Below are 22,084 nucleotides of genomic sequence, written 5' to 3'. Positions count from 1 at the left end.
GTTTCACCACCCTGGGAACACAGGAGAAACCAAACTTAATTAAACCTGTGCAGTGACTGTTTCCAGCAGATCATACTGACCAAGGAAGAAAGAGAATCATGCAAAAGTGAAGCAGAGCATTTTTGTTCTCTTTCTGAAAATATTTTTTACATATTTAGAATGTTATGTGCCTTCTAATGTACTGCACAGCCAAACCAAATAAAATGTATTGTTTAAATCCATTCATACTCTACATTTTCATATTTATGCATCTCGAATCCTTTAAACCTTCTTTTAAGATACTACACAAAGTACATCAGGACATCCAGGACAGACCCAGAAGGTATGTTCCTGCTCAGGCTCCTTATGCTGTGTTGGCTACCTGTTCCACAGCACACTACAATCCAGCTCAGATTATATTATGAGAAACCTAAAAGCTTTGGGAAGACAATTTTTCCCCCCTTAAGTTAAAAAGAGGCAATCTGCTGGCCATATGGAAAATGATTCCATCAGGAAACTAATATTCATTCGTAGCCTCATCGAGCTTGTTTACTCAAATCAATATAATGAAAGATAATTACGTTCTAGAAATAGATGTTATAACTCAAGGAAAATTACACATCAATTCCAAGTCAAGCTAACCTGATTCCCTTGAGCAAGCAGGGCTTTCAGTCGGGCTATTTCAGCTCTCAGCTCACGGATCAGTTTGACGTTGGGATCCTCATTAATTGTGGGCTTGTTGATGATGTTTTTGGCTCTATTTGCATAGCGAAGCGTACTCAAAGTTTCTCCATAATTGACATCAGCAGGTGAAATAGCTAAGGATATGAAATCAGAAGCAGTTTATCCAGCACCATATGTTGCATTTACTGAAGTTAGTTTAGGTTTTAAAAGTCAGATAAATTTAATGTGGGTGAAGAGACAGAAATATATCATAATGGATACAATTTGTTCCAACTCTTCACCAATTTCATGTCACTATAACTTTGCATAAGTAAACACTATATGAGATAAGTGTCTTAGGATAATCAGGTCTAACAACCAAGTGTTGCAAAGAAATCTTGCTGTCAATCTATTTAACATTTACATTTCCCTGGTAAACATAAATGTCCTATATGAATACTTGACAGGTTTTCTTGCAATTTTGTACAAGATCAGTTGAGAAAAAGTGAATATTTTTAAAGTATCAATGTAACCATTGAAAATAAAAGACATTCCAGGTAAAACACAGTAGGGAAATTAAACAGCATTAAAACACAAAATAACCAGACAGGAGAACCAAAACAAGAGAAGAGCTTCTATAATTTACAAACCTAGCTGTCCTCCTGAGCTGCAGGCATCTGGCAGCACACAGAACTGTCAACTATCTGATGCGTCAAGAGAAATCAGTATTATTTTTCAAGCAACCTAACCAGGAAAAACAATGCAATTTAAATGCAAGTGCCAATGTTATCCTTCCCTTAATTTTCTTAACAATATATATGAAGTTCCAAATTAAAAAGATAATTAAGGCATCCAAATAGATGTGTAGAAACACAGAAGAAAAAAACCATCCAGAAATCTTAATAATCAAACTGAACCAGAGATCCAGAGAATCAAACAATGAAATTACCTGAAAAATTAATTAAGCAACTAAAATAATCTGTCCTTTCTCATTCTCTCAAAAACAGTATTTTCTTTTTGTGGTAGAGACTCTCTGAGCTACAGGAGATGCACTTTGAAACAACCTATAATTCCCCTAGTTCACATTCTCCCTTCCCTGTTTTATCTACTGTTTCCTCCCCACTACTCAGTAATTCTTTTTCTCGAAGGATGTTACAATATGTTACAGAAATATGACAAATCATAATCAGACACATTTTTCTACAGCCTTTCCTACAGTTTAAAGTGATCTTCCTGCATTTTTTGTGCTTACTTATAGAAAAGGCAGGACAAATGTATGTGGGCATCTTGCTGGGCTGTTAGGGAATTCTACCACATTACCAGTGGAGTTACTGCTGAAGAAAAGATCAACCAGCAGGGCTCTGCCTAGCAGAAGCATCACTAATAGATGAGGAAGTAGCTGAGAAAGAAGCTGGGTACAGTAGTCATTAGTATAAGAACTGAAAGCTCACTGTGTTTCTAAAACTTCTCTTCCCAATCCCTCTGTCAAAAAAAAAAAAGCCCAAGAACGTGGAACTGCAAGAAAGCAGCAAGAAGAAAGCTGCCAGCACAGCTTTACTTAAAGAGCCAGAAAACCAAAGCAGAGTCTGGTCCACAATCATCTACAGGCACTACTATGATTCTCCTGAGGAAAACAAATGACACGGATTCCAAAAACATCTCCAAAATCCTACAACAAAGGAACTGCTACCCAGAGAATCTGACTGGTTCTGAAGAACCAGAACCTGATCTGATACATTTTATTCCCTCAATTCTGCTATCCCACATTCCCAAAAGGGGAGTGCACCAGTTAAGACCACATTTCACTTGAGCAGGAAAGAGTGAGAGAAATTTCAGAGCTGCTCCTCTCCTCACATTCAGCAGTACCTGGAAAAGCTTTACAAGAGGGCCCACAGGGACCTATTGAGGGTCACCAAGTCCAGGTGCAAGGTGCCACACCTGGGTCAGGGCAATCCCACATAAGAGTACAGACTGGGGATAAGAACTCATTACAAGCAGCCCTGCAGAAAAGAACTTAGGGGTTCTTCTTGGTGGGTGAACGTGAACCAGCAGTCTGTGCTCAAGCTGCCACATCCTGGGCTGGTAAATGGTTTTAAGCTAAAAGTGGAGCGATTTAGATCAGATATTAGGACAAAATTCTTTATCCAGTGTTGGAACTCAGGACATCCCTCTGGCTGTCCTGGACAGCCAAGACCCCTGCCAGGGGGCTCAGAGACCCTGGCACAGATCCCAAGACACTTGTGGTTTTGATTATGACCCCTGGAGCTGTTGTCATCTTACTGCAAAAGTTCCATACCTTCTTAGTCATCTCTCACAAGCAGCTCCTCGCAGCACTAATTCCTTCGTCTCCACAGTACAGCAACAAACTCCAACTCTCTTCTCAACCAGCTAACGCACTCTTTTGTAGCACTCATCATCTTATTGGACACAGCTGTGGCCTGTTAAGGGCAGCTCTGTTCCTAATCTTTGCTAATTGGCCCAGCTGCAACTCCTCAGAGGTGAGATTACCTTCTGCACCATATTTTCTTACATTCTATCCCCCCCACATGGAGCAAGTTACCAACCTTAGATGAAGCTCTGCAAGCCACGACAGTTTAAATAGAATGATAGTGAATTTATCATGGGGTGAAAAATAGATTTTTGGGGTTTTCACAATGGGGGTTCAGTGGGCAAGATGGAGGAGCCTGGGCATGTCCAGCCTTTCTCCTTCTTCTTCTTGGCCTCCATCTTCTGCAGTGATGTTGGCACTTTTAGATTGGTTTAGAGTAGAAGCTCACTGTCTAACATAGGTGATAGGTATTGGAAAGTAATTGTAAATATTGTACATGTAGTTTTTAGTATAAAAAGATAACACCACCCCAGGGGCAGGCAGAGTGCCTCTGACTGTCCTGCTGAGCGCATCTCAGCTGGACAGGAGAAAAAATTTTATAGATAAGGAACAATAAACAACCTTGAGACCGAGAACTGAAGAGCTCTGACTCCTTCTTCAAGCACCAGGCTGGGAAAAGAGACTTTCCAACTTATCTCGGGGTCACTGTGAGCAGCTAGAGACCCCGAGAATCCAGAACGTGGTGAGACACTGAAACAAGGAAGTACTAAGGACTGAACAACAGGCCCTGAGCCAAAGCTGACATATAGATGAACCTTTCAACCAAATGTCATACATATATTTGGTCATTAGCAGAGTATTGTTATATATATGCTCATTTATTGGCAAAACATGCATTCACCCTTACACATCTAGAAACTGGGTAATGCTACACCTGGCCAAATTAGAGGAGGTATTACAATCCAAGACAACTCCCTTGGCTCCTCCTTGAGCCTATGGCAGGCTTTGGGAAAAAGCCAACAGGAGAATGAAATTAGAAATTATGTCCACTTGTTTGTTTAACAGTATAAAACCTGGGCCACTGCCATGGCAAAGTGGGGGAGCCTCATGGCTTGAGGGGGACACACCACAGGAGTTCCCAATTTCCAGATGTGGTTCTCCAGTCCTTTGCTGTGACAGCTTCCCCCACAGCTGATGTCTCTCAGACTTGGATGATGCATCTTTATTAGGGTAACCTGGTGATGTAGCTTTCTTAATCACTATAGGCATTCTTCTATAGTAATGATTAGGTGCTCTTCTGAGCTTATCTTTTTGTAATTCTTAGTTAATTATTATGTGCTTTGCTTAGCTTATCCTTTTGTGATTGTTTACAGTTTTACATTATAGCAAAAATAGTTCCTTAATTTGGTGGCTGTGTCTCTGACTCTGCCCAGGGTGGATGGAGCTCTGAGCACCCTGGTCTAGTGAAAGGTGACCCTGTCCATGGCAGGAGGGATGGAGCTAAACAATCTTTATGGTCCCTTCCAACCCAAACCATTCCATGATTTCCAACATCCAAAATCCTCACCTCCCCTTAAACATCATCCTGCCTTCACTTTGTTTTTTTGGGAATGGAATTCCCATTCCAATTTGTTGACAAACCTGCAATACACATGGCATAGGTAGGGTTTTAAACTAAGTGATCCTTGCAGACTTTCCTATAGGCAAAAAGAAACCCATGAGAGTTTTCAAGACAACTCATCCTACTTAAATTTAGACAAGAAGTTAAAATGTTGTGTGCTTTCAGAAGGTTAGATTAAAGTGACCATCTTTCCCACAGGATATCAAAAGACACCAGGTTGCTACTACTGCAACAAAAAAAAACCAGCTTGGAACAGCAACTGATTCACACACCAGTACAGACCAGATGCACAAAGCTTTAGTTATGTGTGCAGAGTGTAAGTAAAAACCAGAATGTTATTAGAAAGCTCAGAAAGAAAGAAATCACTAGTATGTTTAAACCATGTTGTGCCTCAACAAAAAATCTGGAATCTAAATATTACATCCATCCTATTAAGCAGAAACTACTCAGAATTCAAAAAGAGTAAATTAAAACCACTTACTGGCAATCATTATAGTTTTGGAGTTTCCTCCTAGGCTATCTTTTAATAGCCAAGTCAACACTGAGTCCCTGTAAGGCACAAATACTTGTTTCTTCTTTGAAAGAGGATTTGTTGCATCCTGAGATAAATCAGCTGTGATGAGAAGATAGAAAAAAGATTAAAATTAGATCTTTTCATTCATTTTCAAAAATGTGATAGGCCATTATTTGTGTAAGTAAACAAAGGTATTTAATGACAAAAAACACCTCAAGACAGACAAGCACAAAAACCAGAGACTCACCTAAGGCAGAAATTACGTTTCCCAGAGTAACTAGAGATTTGTTAATGTTTCCTCCTTCCTTTAATCTAACCCCTGTGGCACCAGTGGCATCTGCTCTCTCACTTCCAGCAAGATCTACCAAATGAATCTTGCTAACAGTTTCACAAGGCATTTCAGAATCAAATTTAGCCTAAAGAAAAGAAAAAAAAATAAAACAAAGAAAAGTATGTTAAGCTAATAAATACTGCACTTTTAATGAATCAAATTTAGTGGCCTTTTTCATGACATGACTGAATTTAACTTGTTTACAATAGGAGATCTTGAGAAGACAGGTGTATTAGAGATGTCACTGAAAGACATTTGATAATGAATGGTTGCATATCTCTCATATTATTTCTTTAAATTGTAACATTTGCAACTTTTTTGCCATTTACAGACAAGCTATGACACTGTGACTTGTAATTTACATGATGCAGTGACCATGTGCTGCATTCATTTCATTAAGCTTACAATATTTGTATTATATTTATATGTTGCTTTCAATAAGTTAGAGCGTGCACAGACAAATTTACATTCAATTTCTCCCCCACCTCCAAGTTCTCTTCATCTAGCAGGTCATCCATGGGCTTTCTAAAAAGCCCCCAAAAACAACAACAAAGAGCATTAGAAGTCATTAGAAAAGGAGTTTGCTACATATAAGCAAACAGATGACTATGCTCTAAAGAAACATAGTGAAACATAACTGCACCTTGGGTTTAAAAAAACTCTGGAAGGAGTTTTGTTTTGTTACCTGAGTGAAGTTGATTGTGAAAATGGCATGTGACCTGCTACTAACATCATTCATTCCAGTTGCAGCCGTCGTCCTGTTTATATTTCCTGCATCCATAAGTTCCTCAACATCAGTATAATTTTGGACTAAATGTTTAGACAAGTCTGAAGAAAAGCAGAGTGTTACAGTATGCTCATGTATGTCCTTAATCTTCTTTACAAAAAGATTCAAATTACCCTCATTACTGCAAACTATTGCTGCAATTAGTGTTTATTGTTATACTTGTTCATCAGCTAAGGAAAGGAATGAGGCTTCATATGAACACTGGAGAACTTACACATTTACAGTAAAAAAGAAAAAATACACAATCCTATTAATATTGTTGTTGTTGTTGTTATTATTATTATTATGTGGAATAACATGAGCATAATCCCACAAGAGACATGAACCTTTCCTGGTAGAAAACAGATTAGGACAATTAGATCCTAATAGGCTTTCATTTCATCTCAATATCTGAGATTTCTAAATTATTGTCAACAAACTATTAAAACCAATTGAGTCTCTTAACATTACTTAAAAATGTGTTATAAACTTACTGATAAAAAACTCTGTAATAATTTTTGGATTGGGAAAGCAAGTAGAGATGCAAAATTAGAAGCTATTCCTTCAATGCTTTTTACCAAAGTAAGACACTGCATCCATCATAATTTATATTTGAAAAGATAAAATGCCCTATACAATTAGACACTACATTTTAGAACATATAAAGGTAATAAAACATGCAGTGTAAAACAATTCAAGTGTTTTTACCCTCAACATATGGCCCTTCTTTTGGATGTTCTCGTATTCGTAAATTATTCGTTTTTGATGATTTCCGTCGGAGAAGATCTCTCACACGTTCATTATAGATTTCCAAATAACTGAAAGAAAAAGAACAGAAAGCCACTGACTGATTCAAGAGCCTTCTATAAAAGGAAAGCCATACTAACACAAGTAGGAAAGCAAAATGCTCAGAGAAAGAATATAGACTCAAAGCTGGCTTAAGATAATAATGATTACAAGGTATTGTATCATAAAGGAAAAAGCCAAAAAGGCAAGAAGAAGTGGAAAGAAAGCAGACATGAGCAAGATCAAGATCTCCTAATGTTAGTCTGAAATAAAGGGTAAAAAAAAAGGAGGATACTGTTCAGTAGCAAAGGCATTTGCACTATCATATAAATGACACAATATGCTCAGCTCTTGGCTTGAAGGTACAAGTACTGCACAATTCGACTGCAAGTGCCAACAAAAATCAATTACAGGACTGAGGTCAAGCATAAAAAGTTATTTTTGAAAAATATGCACTCTTCCCAGTGATAAAGTGAAACAGAGTGTTTGTAACTGAAACAAGTTTGATAACCTGCAAACCCTTAATAGACCATGACCCACCTGACTTCTGTTCGAAAGGATGCCTCATTCCGCTTTGTTTTTTCACTTATTTTGCTGAATAATCCTTCACAAATTCGAGGTATCAAACCTGCATCACCCTGCAATAACAACAATTCTTAATTCCAAGCCTATATATGCATGCATAATATATTTTGAAAAATAAAACCCTAGATGACTATTGGAGAGTTTAAGACTCCAGAAAGGGGAAAAATCAAAACTTCTCAGCAAAAACTCTCTTGCCTTTTATTTAACTGCAGTCACCTTGCCACTTTAACTCTTTTGTGTGCGGAATGTACAACCAGCTTCATTTCTTTGCTACTGGAATACATTTTGTCCCTCTCATTCAGTTTGAATAATCCCACCTGCTTAAGGCAGAGACTGGCTCCCCAGAGTTGGTCATGAATTGCCTTATCTCACCAGTACCTTAAACTGCTTCAATATCGCTTCACTGTACACTTGGCAACAACTGCAGAGAACCGGACAAGAGCCACATACAAACAGCCATGGGACATTTTCATTCAAACCCCCAATTCCCAGGTCACAGTCCTTCCTGTGTTGAAAAGTGCAACAGGTCCTCTGAATAAATTAGTACACGAGGACAAAACTAAATCCTCATTAACTGTATCCCACAATCCAGCCCAATTTCATTTGATATTAACTACTGAATGTTTGCCTCTGCAGATAAAGAGTTTTTATCCATGAAATGCTTGGTTGGTTTAATAAAGCAAACTGAGTAAGACCTATTCCACTGAGATACCCAGAAACTTAGCATGCAGCTTTCCTTGCTGGTCCTGGAAGAGCCCTCTCCAGCCAAGCAGTGAGCTGTAGCAAGAGTTTTCCCCACAGCAGAGAAGCAGGAGAATGCCACACATGTCTGTGGTGTTTGTGAGGGTCCCCAGGACAAGGTGAGAGATGAGAATTTGACTCCATGTTCTCAGAAGGCTGATCTATTATTCTATCCTATTCTATTCTATTCAAAGAATGCTACACTAAAACGATACTAAAGAAAGAGAAAGGATACATCAGAAGGCTAGAATAGAATGAATAATAAAAACCCATGACTCCTCAGAGAGTCACTCACAGCTGGCTTTGATTGGTCATTAATTAAAAACAATTCACATGGAACCAATCAAACATTCACCTGTTGGTAAACAATGTCCAAGCCACATTCCAAAGCAGCAAACACAGGAGCAGCAATCAGATAATTATTGTTTTCATTCCTCTCTGAAGCTTCTCAGCTTCCCAGGAGAAAATCCTGAGCAAAGAGGATTTTTTATAAAATATCACGGTAACACAGGTCTGGTCTCATCTGACATAGGGGTGCTCACTCCCAGCTGCCCCATTCCCCCCAAGCAGGATTAGGGAGGTGACCAAGTCCTGCTGAGGACAACTCCCCACACTTCAGGAGACGGCAGTTAACCTTCCTCAGAGCCATGGCTCCCTGGAATAACAGAACAGGATATAAACATACAAATGAGCTTTGGGGTAAGAGGTCCAGGCTCAGGAACAGCTCACAGAACAGTCTGTCAGCTACAATTTCCCTCCAGTCTAAAAAGAGATTCGGTGTGACGGACTGTTTACTACTGCAAAAAGAAATGTTCTTGTGTTTACAGTCAGGGGCCTTGTAATTAAGCAGGATGCAAATTAGGAGAAGCCAGACCACACATTCAATGTGAACACAGACTACGCACTCCAGGCACCTAAGAGCTTGCCTGGTGGGATTCTACAGATAACTGGCAACAGGAAAACACAAAGCCAATGGACTCCCCCTGCACCAAACTCTGTCAAAGCCAGTGCTCCCTGGGCAAAGATTTCTCTTCTTCTTGGACTCCTACAAAAATCCCAAAAATCCAACCCTTTCTGCCCAAGCTCACTCAAGTTTGCTCCCATACTGGTCTCTGTGCCCTCATTCTTCAGTTTCCCTCTGCATTCTCTGTCACAGCAATCTTGTTCCAGGTCCCACCTCCGAGCTCCTCTTCCTCATTCCTTTGCCCAGATAAAATTCCCAATTCATCATTCAGTCACTTCCAGTTTTTTAATTATACTTTATCCCTTCATTCTGCCTTTTCCCAGCTTCTTCCTCCTCTTAATCAGAGTCTCTCTATCCTTCTCAAACCAATTCCAAATAATAATCTATTCTCTGCTCCTATCTTTCCTAGTTCTTAACATGACTTCACCTAAGGACCAAAATAAATCCCAGATTAAGGGAAAAACTTGCAGATTTATCAGGCTTTTTTTGAGACACTCGCCTCTGGCAACAGAGGAGCAGCCTTTCCCAATATCTGTCAATTATCAATCTCTATTTCCAGGTAAAACTTCATGGGTCAGAGTTGGAAATTCCCACACACACTTTGTTTTAATTTTTTTACACAACAGAAGAGGGAAAATACTTTTCTTTCATCTCATGCTTGGAAACCCCTGAATAGTTTTAATTAAAGCTTAGGGGAAAAAAGCATGGAAGATCTATCACAAAGTTTTAGAGAAATCATTAGTGTCTGACATAATCCAGCAACCACAAAAAGAGGCTTAAAATGGGAAGTATGAGCTCTAAATGAGTAATTTCAACCTCAGCAATAGAATGTTGAGAAAGGAAGCACACACAGTTCCCAGAGTAATATGCTAGTAAAATGTACATCCTAAGGAAAGTACACTCTTTACTGGAAACTATATTTAAACACTTTCACCTTTTCACCCCCTAGAGCTGAAGGGCAGGATCAACTACAGCTTTGACTATTTTTCTTTCCTGGCCTACAGAGTTTCCAGACATGAAAATCAGAAAAACCAAAACAGGTAGTTCACTCAAAAGCTGAATTTTCTCATTAAAAGCCTGTTCTTCTTCTGTGCTATCTAACCAGAAAAATCCTTACTGCAATTTAAATTAACTGAGTTTTGCCCATCTACCTTGACCATAAGGAGCAAATTATCCTCTTCCTTTCTGTAGCAGCCTTTCAGGTCTTAGAAGACTTTTAATCCCCCACAGTCTTGCCTTCTTTGCATATCCAAGTTTGAATTTCCTGATATTTTATAGATCTCTGTTCATTTCAGTATCTCTGCTCAACATTCTAACTGGCCCACATATTTCTTGAAATGATTGCTGTACATAGAATTGCAGAAGAAGCCTTCCAGAGCCAAGAACAGCAAATATTGAAAACAAAATGAGAACAGAACCCAGGCTTTTTAAATTGAAGTAGAGAAGAAAGAATACTTATTTCCAATTCAAGTTTTCTTATAGCACTGTAGTCTCTCTGACAGGGCCATCAATTTTGAAGCATTTAACTTGCCAGCTGAGTATACTTTAAATGCACTCTATACAAAGCCAGATTAAAGTATTTATGTATCATGCCAAGAAGATTAGACCTTTACTGCTGAATAGTGTCAAACAAACTCCAGCATCTATTCATTTGCAAACTGTTTTGATAATTACAGTCATTATATATAGTGAGGCAGTCTCATAAAAATGTCACTTTTATAAATTTCTGAAATAGAAATCCACACCTAGGTTGTGAGATCTTTTCTAGTTACAAAAGTCTATTCTGCTATGATATTGAGGTAAATATAAAGCTACTTATTTTGTGACAACTGAAAGAAAAAGATTTATAGCTAATTTACTCTCCTAAGCTAGAGGAGGTGCAAAGAGCCCAATCTTACTACATTTCAGAAGAGTGATCTATACAAAGAAGGATAAGTGTTAATATTCTCCTTTTCATTTCTACTGGCAGAAGGCACAATACATTTATTTTTCCCAAGGATTAAAGAATGAAACCTGCAGAGGCTGTCTGGCAAACAGGCTTCATCAGTCAGTCTTTCTAAACTGCTCCATCCCCAAAAGTTTAGTGGGTTCTTTCTGTCCTTGGACAGTCACAGAGGCAAATGGGAGAAACCACTCCCATCCTTCATTCACAAAGTGCCAAATACCTCCTATTACATATTCCTCTTCCTGCAGTGCTCAATAGGACATAATCCTTAAAATTTCATTTCATAAATTTAATAATTTAAATTATATAATCTGTATAATCTCATAAGGGTTTGATGAACTACTGTCATGCCCAATTTCTGCTTCTTGCCTGAACAGCCTTCTCTAAGGACCTATTTTAGTCTTCTCAGTCTTCAAAAGACGTACCTTCAGAAAAAGCTCATACATTAATTTTCTCAAAATCAGTATCTCCTTTTTTTTGTCTCAAGTTGGGCATAAAAAATCAGCAGTAACATTAGAAATTTTTGGTTTTGTTACTGAACAAAAATTACTGGTTAGAAGGTGTGATACATGGAAGGGTTAGTAGCATACAGACAGAAGCAGTATTAAAAATCCCATAAAAAACATGCTCCTGACACAATGTAATTTTAATCCATTCCAACAAAAAATATACACCTGCTCACTTGATGTGGCACAAGAAGTGGACATTGTCTACCTGGAATTCTCCAAGGCTTTCAACATGGTTTCCCACAGCCTGCTGCTAAAGAAACTAACATGTTATGGAGGCTGCACTCAAAGGGTCATGGCAAACAGCTCCTTGTAAAACTGGAAACTTGTCACAAGTGGGGTCTCCAGGAATCAATACTGGGCCCAAAGCTGTTTAACTCTTCAGAAGTGACCTGAAAAATGGCACCAAGAGTAGCACAGCCAAGTCTGATGAAGACACCAAAGCCAGTGGGGAAGTCAACGCTTCAGAAGGGACAGCCACCCTGAAGGAAGACCTGGATAAACTGCAATAGTGGGCTAACAAGAACCTTATGATGTTCAACAAATACAAGGTCTTGCCCATGAGAGAACATAATCCAAGAGCACAGCAAAGGCTGGGATCTATCTAACTGAAGAGCAGCACTGTGGAAAGGGACTTGGGGTCCTGTGGACAGCAAGCACAACATGAGCAAACTGTGGCAAAGAAAGCCATCAGGATGCTAGACTGCATCACAACAACCAGGGCACAGATGAAAAAGTCATTATCCCACTCTACTCAGCACTTGTCAGGTCACACCTAGAATACTGCATTCAGTTTTGGTCTCTGCCATAAAAAAAGATGTGGACAGGCTGGAAAGGGCCACAAGGATGACCAAAGGACTGGGAAGCTGCCATGTGAAGAAAGGCAGAGAGTTGGATTTGTTCAGCCTGGACAATAAAGGAGAGGAGACCTTATAACCATGTTCCAGTATTTAACAAGTGCCTACAGAGAAGATGGAGACTCCTGTTTACAAGGAGTCCCATGCAAAAGACACTGGTAATAGATACAAATGACTCCCGCAGAGAATAGCACTGCATACAAGAGAACCATATGCCATGAGAACAATCAGCAATCGGAATTATGTGCCCAGGGGCATGGTGGATTCCCAACAATCAACACTTTTAAGATTCATCTGAACAGGATGCTGGGCCATCTTGTCTTGACCATGCTTTTGCCAGAAAAAGTTGGACTAAATGATCCTGGAGGGCCCTTCCAAAGTGGTATTTTAGGGTTCAGTGACAACACAACGTACCGCGTTTCCCATCATGGTGTAGGACTTCCCAGAGCCCGTCTGTCCATACGCAAACACAGAGGCGTTATAACCTTCAAAAGCAGATTTAAGCACTTCTGTACCAAGATTTTTGAAAACCTAAAAATAAAATAAAAAATGTTTAAGCCAACAGAAGCTTGGGGAAGAAGATTGCCATCAGCCCAGCATGGCAAATACTGAACAATATCACAACACAATGACAAAACACATATTTACTACAGGAGAGGAAATTAATATTTCAAATAAAATACAAAGTGTTTCATATTCATTCATCATATTTCATTTACAGCACTGCAGTGGTTTGGTTTTTATTTGTTTCTCTGTCACAGAACACTTGACATGCCAAATTGCTACCTTCTTTTCTAAAGCCCCAATGTCTTTCAGCAATCTCAGCTACTCCATTCACTTTTCATTACTGTTGTTAGCTTTTTGTATTTTATATTATTTGTATCTTATGTTATTATCTTTTATATCTTATCCAACTCTCCACATTCTGCAAATATCCAGTCCCTGCTCAAAAGGAAACATTTCCATGATTCTATCAATATTTCCATGATTCTGTCAGTTTCTTCCTTTGTCTTTTTAGAGGGTTTTGTTGGTTGGTTTTGGTTTTTTTGCTTTAATCAAGTGTAAGAACATATCCCATAATCTTCTCTGTATTTTCCCCATAAGTGGCTTTCACATAGCAATGCTTTTTGGGCTGGCAAACATGGAAACTTGTTTTTAATGTGGTAAGTGACCCTTTTCCTGATTTAACCCCTTCTCTTTTACCCTCACCATAGTAATACTAGTATTAACTAGTAATGATCCTTCCTCCACATCACATAATATGGGACTCTGTTCTCAGCTAATAAATTCAGCTCTCACCAGATGCCTTCACCACCTTCCTCTGCAATACTGGCTCCTTCCAACATACCTCACAGATTTTCCTGACCTTTCATCATCATCCCCTCATTTCAATCCATAGCCCCTTATTGTATTTGGGCTGCCCTCAGACGCAGGAAGGAAGGAATGAATTTGACTCCATGTTCTCAGAAGGCTAATTTATTATTTTATGATACTATATTAAATTAAAGAATGCTATTCTAAAGTATACTAAAGGATACAGAAAGGATACTTACAGAATGCTAAAAAGATAATAATGAAAGCTCATGACTCTTTCTAGAGTCTTGACGCAGCTTGGCCCCAGTTGGCCAAAGAGTGAAAACAACTCACGGCAGAAACCAATGAAACAATCACCTGTTGGATAAACAATCTCCAAACACATTCCACATGTGAGCACAACACAGGACAAGCAAATGAGATAAGAATTTGTTTTCCTTTTTCTCAGAGGCTTCTCAGCTTCCCAGGAGAAAAATCCTGGATGAAGGGATTTTTCAGAAAATATGAATGCGACAACCCCTCACTGGGCAAGGAGTAACACTTCTTGCAGCATTTCTCCCAATTAAAATATTAATCTGTGTCTCACCATCTAGACATGATTTTCAAAAATCTCATTGACGCTTCACATAGTTTAGCTACTTGTCTGCACTGTATGTGGTTTATATTCTCCAAGGCATACAAGCCATTTTTAATAGTGAATGGCACAAGCACAGTATAATCTCACAAATTCTCCCTAGAAGAAGTGCTGGGTAATTTCTTTAATCACTAATCTTCAAATGTGCCTTTGGAATACTTCACTTGACCTTCCCTCCAGCAAAGGAGTTACAGTGCTGCAACCACTTATATCTCTCAAAGAACATAAAGATCAGCCAAAGCTGCTTTATTCTTTCTCCTATTTTTCTCTGCGTCCAAGTCTTTTTGCACTACTCTTTTGATGGAATTGTCCTTTTTAAAAACGTGTGTATGTCTTGCATGTGATTTGAGGTAGTGCACAGGACAGGTACACTAGCCTCTGAACACAAAGGCTTAACACACAGGCTAGAAGCAAAGACTGCTTGGATGGGACACTGGTTTGTCACAAAAGGGCAGCAAATATCAAAACTCTATTTTTTTCTCAGTCAGGAATACAAACTTGATGGCAAATTGCCATTCTCACTCTAACTTTGGAATACTAAAGTGTATTTTGCATCTACAAGGCATATTAATAAGGTATGCAGTATTAGACAGATTTCCACTTCTTATTTTTCTGCCTTTCAAATGGAAAAATGTAACAATCATGAACAAAGGGCACTAGGCAACCACATCACCAACAATCAAGATCAATTTTATTCCCTGGCAAGATCAATGCAAAAAAGAGGCCTTTCTATGCCATCGGTGCAGCAAATTGTAATTTCTGCAGGAACTTGATAACAGCTTAACTACAAAGCCTTCCAATTAAATATGAAATCATTGACAAAAGCAAAACAGTACATTGTGCAGTGCATGTTTAGGACTTGCACTCCTAGAGTTTAAAAACTCCTTTTGTTTTCGAAATGCTGCACACAGTGTAATTAAAACAACACCTGAGAAACAATATTTTTGTAGCTGAGCAAGAGAAGTCCACACTCCTGCCAGCCCACATACAGGAGGTGTCCAAGGCTGTGGAACACACTTTAACAGCACAATACTGACCACACACATTGAAGCCAAATTTATGGTTTATCATATCATTACCAATTGTAAAACTCTCAGTTTTAAAATTGATTGCTCAAGGATGCTGCAGCCATCAGTATATGGGCATTTTAATTTATTTTTGTTTCTATAGACTCCTGACATGGGCAAGTTATAGTAATCTTGCCTCTACCTGACCCACTCTGAAACAGGTAAATGGCACCAGAAGGAAAAACTTGGAAAAGGGGAACTTATCACCTATATGTGGAAACTGGACATCAATATAGACTACAACTTGGATATCTATTTGTATGCATTCAAATGTACTTTGCAAATGGTTGTTTTGACAAGAATTAACTTATTTTTTTCACAGCAAATTTGGATTCTGGAAATAACCTGCACTGTAACAGCAAGAGCCTACTAACACCATGAATTTCCTCCTGGGGTTCCTCTAAGGTGGTCTTGTCTAACACAGTTTTCCAGAAGTATCTGAAGGCAGATATCTAAAAGATCCAAGAATTAAATATCTGTAAATTGAAGTCACAACTGGTGCATGACAATAAGCTTCATGTAGAATCAGAACAGAAAAATACTGCTGCTTTAGTTAAAAAAATAATTAACTGACTCTGCATGCTCAATTTAAAGCATTGGCTAAAATTCTAACAAAGCCATATGGCCTGAAACACCTGCCTAAAACCACTCACTGGAATCTCAGATTCAAGTCATTGCTCTCAAATACATTACAACTTCAATTTGCCACAGTAATTAGGGTATTTCTACATTGATGGCCAGATAAAATGTATGTTTCCTGGTATTTCAAAAAACAGCAAAAAAATGTGTTACTTAAAAGAACACCATCAAGAAACAACAGTCCAGAAAGTTTAAGAATATACATTATCAAATCCTAATATATCACTGAAATAAAAGAAGTATTCAGAAAATAAGAGGATTTATCACTTGGTTAAATGAAAAATTGAAAGTCTAAAATTCCCTATCAATTATAGTCTACATATATATATATATATATATATAAAGCTTACAGCATCAAAAAGAAAAGGGAAGTCAGCAATCACAACTTACCTGAGATTCACTTAATACATTTATTAAGATTTATTAATAAATTTATTAGGGAATGGGAAAGAACCAAAAAGTTCAACATTCACATGAAATGCAAGGTCACAAAGGATCTGTTTATCTGAATAATGCCTATAGCTCCAAGTTTAATCTTCTGTTCTGACTACGCAGAAAGAAAAACTGTTTTTGTCCTTTCCTATGTTTACCAAGGCTTTTGGACCAAGGAAAAAAATTCACACCACAATTCAACCAGGTAAGATTGTTTCTAAGTGAATTAATGCTATAAGCTTGTTTCTCAAAAGTGATTTTTTTCTAAAAAGCTTTTCAAAACCAATTTCAGTCCTTAGAGTTGTTTTCTAACTTGACCTTATACAACACCAATCAGAAAAAAAAACTTGAAAGGCGGCATTCAGCCTGCTGCTTTAGAAAGCATACCAGTTACACTGTTAGATAAGTTTAAAAAAAAAGAACAAAGCAAAATTCAAACTCTCAGGTATCTAGAAAATTTCTAAATTACAGAAGAAGCACTTTCAATGGAAAGAAGTTTCATGAAATGCTTCCAAGACAAAGAAAAGGGAAAGGAAAAAGATTAATTATTAACATCAGAAATCCTACCATTTCTTGACAAACAAAGTTGGGACTTTTACTGTCTGCTGAGAAATAGGAAAAATCATAGGTAAATGTTTTTGTTCTTTCTCGTCCTGTGTCTCCAGTAGCACCCTCTGGTATCTATCAAAAAACAGAAAACAGAGCTGGTACAACACATCCTGATGAAGTAATTAAAAACATTTGACAATAAATAATCAGAATGCAAATCTAACATAACGCTACACACATTTAGAAATGTATGATAGGTGAGATTATGATTCCAACAACACTGACAAAATTAGGAAGGGGCATGCCCTTCAGTAAGAAAGGTAGCCACTTCATAAAGCAGCACAGCACAAATTATTTGAATTTTAGCTTACTGCTTCTAACCCCACAGCACATTTTTGTCACAATACTTAGGCTCAGTTAGATGGGTCCATATATGCTGTTATTATAATCAGGGATTATCCTCCACATATAATTTGCAGGAGCCAGAGAGATGTTTCCACCAGGAACAGCACTTCACCATGGAGTCATAATTAAAAAGGTGTGACATACCTGCTGTTTAAGGCAATCATCATGCTCAAGACATGACAGCTGACACTTCAGCAACACTCACCATGCTCCAAATCATTCTGAAGAAACTACACACTGAAACTCCTTTTCATATATTAGTCATGAGAAACTATCTTGCAAAAAACCAATTTGCTGCACATGGCTTCTCTTGCTGAGAGAAATGTTAAAATATACCATCAAAAGGTTACAGCAAGGGATGGGTACTTTGGGTTTGGTTCATTTTCATGGGAATTTCAGAAGACTCTTACCGATGAAACAGAGATTTAATAGCTATCAGAAACACACCTCTATTCTATTGTTGGCTTTCATCTCCCAGCTAAGTAATGACCTGAGTGATAAATCTTTGTAGAAATGATAAGCCAGAGCCTTTAGAGTGATCTTCAGAAAACCACAGTGTAGCAAGTTAACAGTGTAACCTGGTTTCCCCAAAACATCACTTTAATACTGAATTTTAACAACTAGGGGCCATTGACCAGAGTGCAGCAAGTATCACTGTTTTGTCCAGTCACATTTTGGCAGCTACTGAGTTACAACTTCCTTTTATAAATTGTGTTTACTCACCTTTAAGTTTGTGATTGTTGTTTTATTTTTTTCCATTGAAATAATAAACTTTGCATTAAGATCTTTCTCCCTGAAAAAAAAAGAACCACATATTTGAGTAGGTTAAATAAAACATACCACAGTTATCCAGAGTCATATTTCCACCCATCAGCTTGCCACAGTCAATTCTCAGAATAATTAATTAATTTTTATTTTTTAATTCTTGTGTCCAATGTTTATTTACTTCTATGGCATATATTTGGAGCACTTGGGCTTGCCTCCAAATTCCTTCATCTAGAAACAGAGCAGAAGTGTGAGGAAACCCATTTCAGAACTTTAACTCTGCAAGTCAATTAAGTGGTTTGTTCTTAATTGGAAGTATTCTGACCCAAAACCCAGTTAAGTCAAATACATGGCTCTAAGGAAGGGCAAAACAGAACACAGCAATACAAGCCCCAGCTTCTCACCAACATTCCAGCAGCAGCAGTTCTCACTTATCCATATAGTCAAGCTAGCAGGGACTGAATGTTTAAACTTAGTATTTTAAAACTCTTTTAGAAATAAGGTACCAAACGTGTGTTTTGAGTTCTGATGCATCATAGGAGTGAAGGAGAGAGGCTGTACTACCAACAAAGAATTACACAGGTTTGTGGCTTCCCAAAGCACAAGGATGCTAGGAAGGAAAAAATCCAGTTCCAAAGAAGTGTTTTCATGAACTTGCATTTATTCCACAATGGTTTCTGACTGTTTTCAAAAATACCATAAAAAACTGTGAGCTTGGTGTCTAAACCCAGCATGTACCAACCCGCTTGCCAGAGACGCAATTTCACTATTGTTAGTCATGACAGCAATACAGGCTGCTCCTGAATGACAACTTGGGCGCACAGCACCTCCTGTGCTAATGAAAACATGCACAGGGAAAAAAGAGCCACAAGGGAAAGATGCACAGCACACAAAACCTCCCTCTTCAAATATTGACACGCCTGTCCCACAATCATCTGCAAAGTCACCTGCCAAACTGGTGTGCCTGACCTGTGCAGAGCAAAGCAGAGGGCTTTAAAGCAATAAAGTGCTGCTTCACACTACTGGATATTCACTTGCACCAGCACAAAATGCAAGAGAGAAAGTTCTTCCCAATAAGAGGACAACCAAGTTCAGGATTTTGGTGTTTTTTCTTTTTTGTGGTGCACTAGATGACCCAAGTCTCTGTCCTCCAGCTACTCTGTTCATAGTCAGTTTTCCAGCAGAAATAGTAAAGAAAAGCAAAACCCATTTTAAAATCTACATTAATGAATAAAGATTAGGTAAATAAAAATGCTTAAGTAAATATCAACACATTAGGTTATTTTCTAGAGCTAATGAAAGAGAAAATTGTAATAATTACAGCATTAATTATACAATTGAATTTAGATCTACCATGGAAAACTTTGAGGCATGTCTTATGATTACTAGATCTAGACTTAAGACACTGAAACACCAAAATACAGCTACAGATAATAAACAGGGAAATGGAGAAAAGTGTCCAATAGTATTTTTTGCAGGAAATAGATCTTGGCGTTGCAGTAATGCAGCCTGTGGATGGCTCCCAGTCATCCTGCTTCTTCCACACCCTCCACCTGTCTGTAGCTATTTGTTCAGCAAAGGTGTAACAAGTAATTTGGCCCAATTAAATGGTCAATGCTACTATAAAAATTTGTTTCAAATGCAAACTGTAACTGCTCCCTCTAGGAAGTCTGTAAGGACTCTAGGCAGGAAGAACCTTGGTCCAGAATTAGTGCTTTTTATATTTTTATTTCTTCATGTTTAAGGCATTCAAGGGGAAATAAACAAGTATGTCAGTGTTTTCTTTCCCAGACCTAGCCAGCTCTCCATATTACTCTGCTAAAGCTACTCAACAATGGAATACTGGTACAAAACATTTAAAGTCTAACACCCATATATGAACTACACAAAATTCTGAGAAGCCTAAAGTAATTAATTTTGTGATCATATTATTAAATATTATTAAAGAATGAGGATTTCAGAGTTTTAAAAAAGGACCTTGGAAAGCACCAGCCAATAATACAATTCATAAATAGAATTTTGCATTCTTGAAGGAGAAGGGGTAGTGAGAAGACAACCTAAAACAGGAATACTAGGATCAGAATAAATAAGCCAACCTGAAAGAAGTGGAAGAAAAAATTAACAGGAATCAAACACCCAAGCTTCATTTTAATATGAGACAGCTGCATCTAATTTATTGTACACATACAGAGTTTAAGAGCATCTCATAAAAAACAATTTCTTGCTTGATGACAGTTATTTCCAGGCACTCATTTAATGCAGTTCATCAGGGCCAAGTCAATTCCAAAAAGTTTTGATTGCAAGTTCCACCTTAGTTAAAGGTTTGGGACAGATTTGTTTCCTCTAAAGGGCAGGATTCAGCTGCCCCTCCCCAACAGGTTTGGGAGATAATCTCCTTGGAGAAACATGGAAAAAACTGTTTATTTAACAAGCAAAGTATTCACAATGAGAATTTTTCACAGTTCCATAAAAAACAATTCTGGAAAAACCTCTATTGTCATAGCTAACAAGGAAAACCAGCAAAAAAGCAAGAAAAGTCTGGTTTCTCTCTCTCTTCTCTGTGGCAGAGAACTCGGAGAACACTGCCATGAGCTCAGAGAAAGCTGAACTCTTATCTCTATGTTTTGAACACAGCACAAAAAAATTCCACTCCTTCTCTCTCTGAGCCTAGCTTAAAGCTGTAAAACCCATTTCTGAGCAAAAAGACAGATGATGGGGACAGCAGCATCATGTGTCACCCCAGGATGAGGTTCAGGCTGCAAACTGCTGTACTGCAGTGTTGGGTAACCTTCAGGGCTAGGAGAACCCTCCAGCAGCTCTACCAACATCCACAGGAACCACTTGCCCTACCTCATCCAGAGAAGAGCTTCAGCCACTAACCAAAGATCCTGCCCCTGCAAATTCCAGCCTCCATCACAAAACAATATAAAGAAACCAGCTGCCAAAACTGGTTCACAATTAAGGCTTTGATGGTTTAAGCAATCCTGCTTCCCTCCTGAGCCAAATCTGCTCACCCAGCAGCGCTCAGGGACAGCCTCCAGGATGTTCTCACCGCTCTTTCATGCACCACGTGGAGCTCCAGGATCACAAGGGAGGGAAATTTACAACCCGTGATCCCCTGGCCCCTAACCAAATGACAAAGTGATCATGCAGGCAAGTTTCTTGGCACAGACACCAGAAAGTAACACCAGCCCAGTGCTGTAATTACCCCTCTAGTATTGCTCAATTCAGCTAGTCATCCAGCAATTAACTGCAAGGAGGAAAGAGCAATGGGGAGAGGGGGGGAAATCACAGCAGGGCAATAGCACAGCATCTCCTAAACTCCCTGAGACCAACACAGAAAAAAGCTGAATGAATCTCTCCAAAACCTAATCTCCAAGTCATGCCATGGTGTTGATAATATGGCTCCAAGACCATAACTCAATGGCTGAAGCCATGTTACATGAACACATTAAAGTTAACACCCGTACATTGCCCACCAAGCAGCACTGCAGTCAGAACTCCTTCAGGCTCTGTTTGAAAGGAGTCCTCAGGGTATCAGTGACAGCTGATAAGGGTGGCAGCCTCCCCCTTGCTCAGGAGAGCTCTGGAGGCTCCTTGACAGCTGCCCATTTTCTCTGACAGCACATCTTCATTATCTTCAAGACCTTTACTATGCTGTCAAACCCAGCTGACATCAGCCAACAGATTCC

General features: G+C 38.6%; 1 protein-coding gene across 1 annotated transcript in view; it reads right to left on the bottom strand.

Annotated features, from left to right (window-relative positions):
• KIF16B (kinesin family member 16B) overlaps window positions 1–22,084 on the bottom strand; it is a 139,338-nt gene that overhangs the window by 105,126 nt on the left and 12,128 nt on the right. Inside the window, 9 exon segments of the mRNA XM_030944547.1 lie at window positions 622–797; window positions 5,074–5,205; window positions 5,354–5,522; window positions 6,123–6,265; window positions 6,912–7,021; window positions 7,530–7,627; window positions 13,002–13,118; window positions 17,241–17,354; window positions 18,351–18,420. Coding sequence (XP_030800407.1) covers window positions 622–797; window positions 5,074–5,205; window positions 5,354–5,522; window positions 6,123–6,265; window positions 6,912–7,021; window positions 7,530–7,627; window positions 13,002–13,118; window positions 17,241–17,354; window positions 18,351–18,420 — 1,129 coding nt within the window.

The sequence above is a fragment of the Camarhynchus parvulus genome, chromosome 3 (genome assembly GCF_901933205.1).
Source record: "Camarhynchus parvulus chromosome 3, STF_HiC, whole genome shotgun sequence".
In the NCBI taxonomy this organism is placed as follows: Eukaryota; Metazoa; Chordata; class Aves; order Passeriformes; family Thraupidae; genus Camarhynchus; species Camarhynchus parvulus.
The sequence above is the reverse complement of the archived record's forward strand: the minus strand, read 5'-3'. Positions and strand labels throughout refer to the sequence as shown.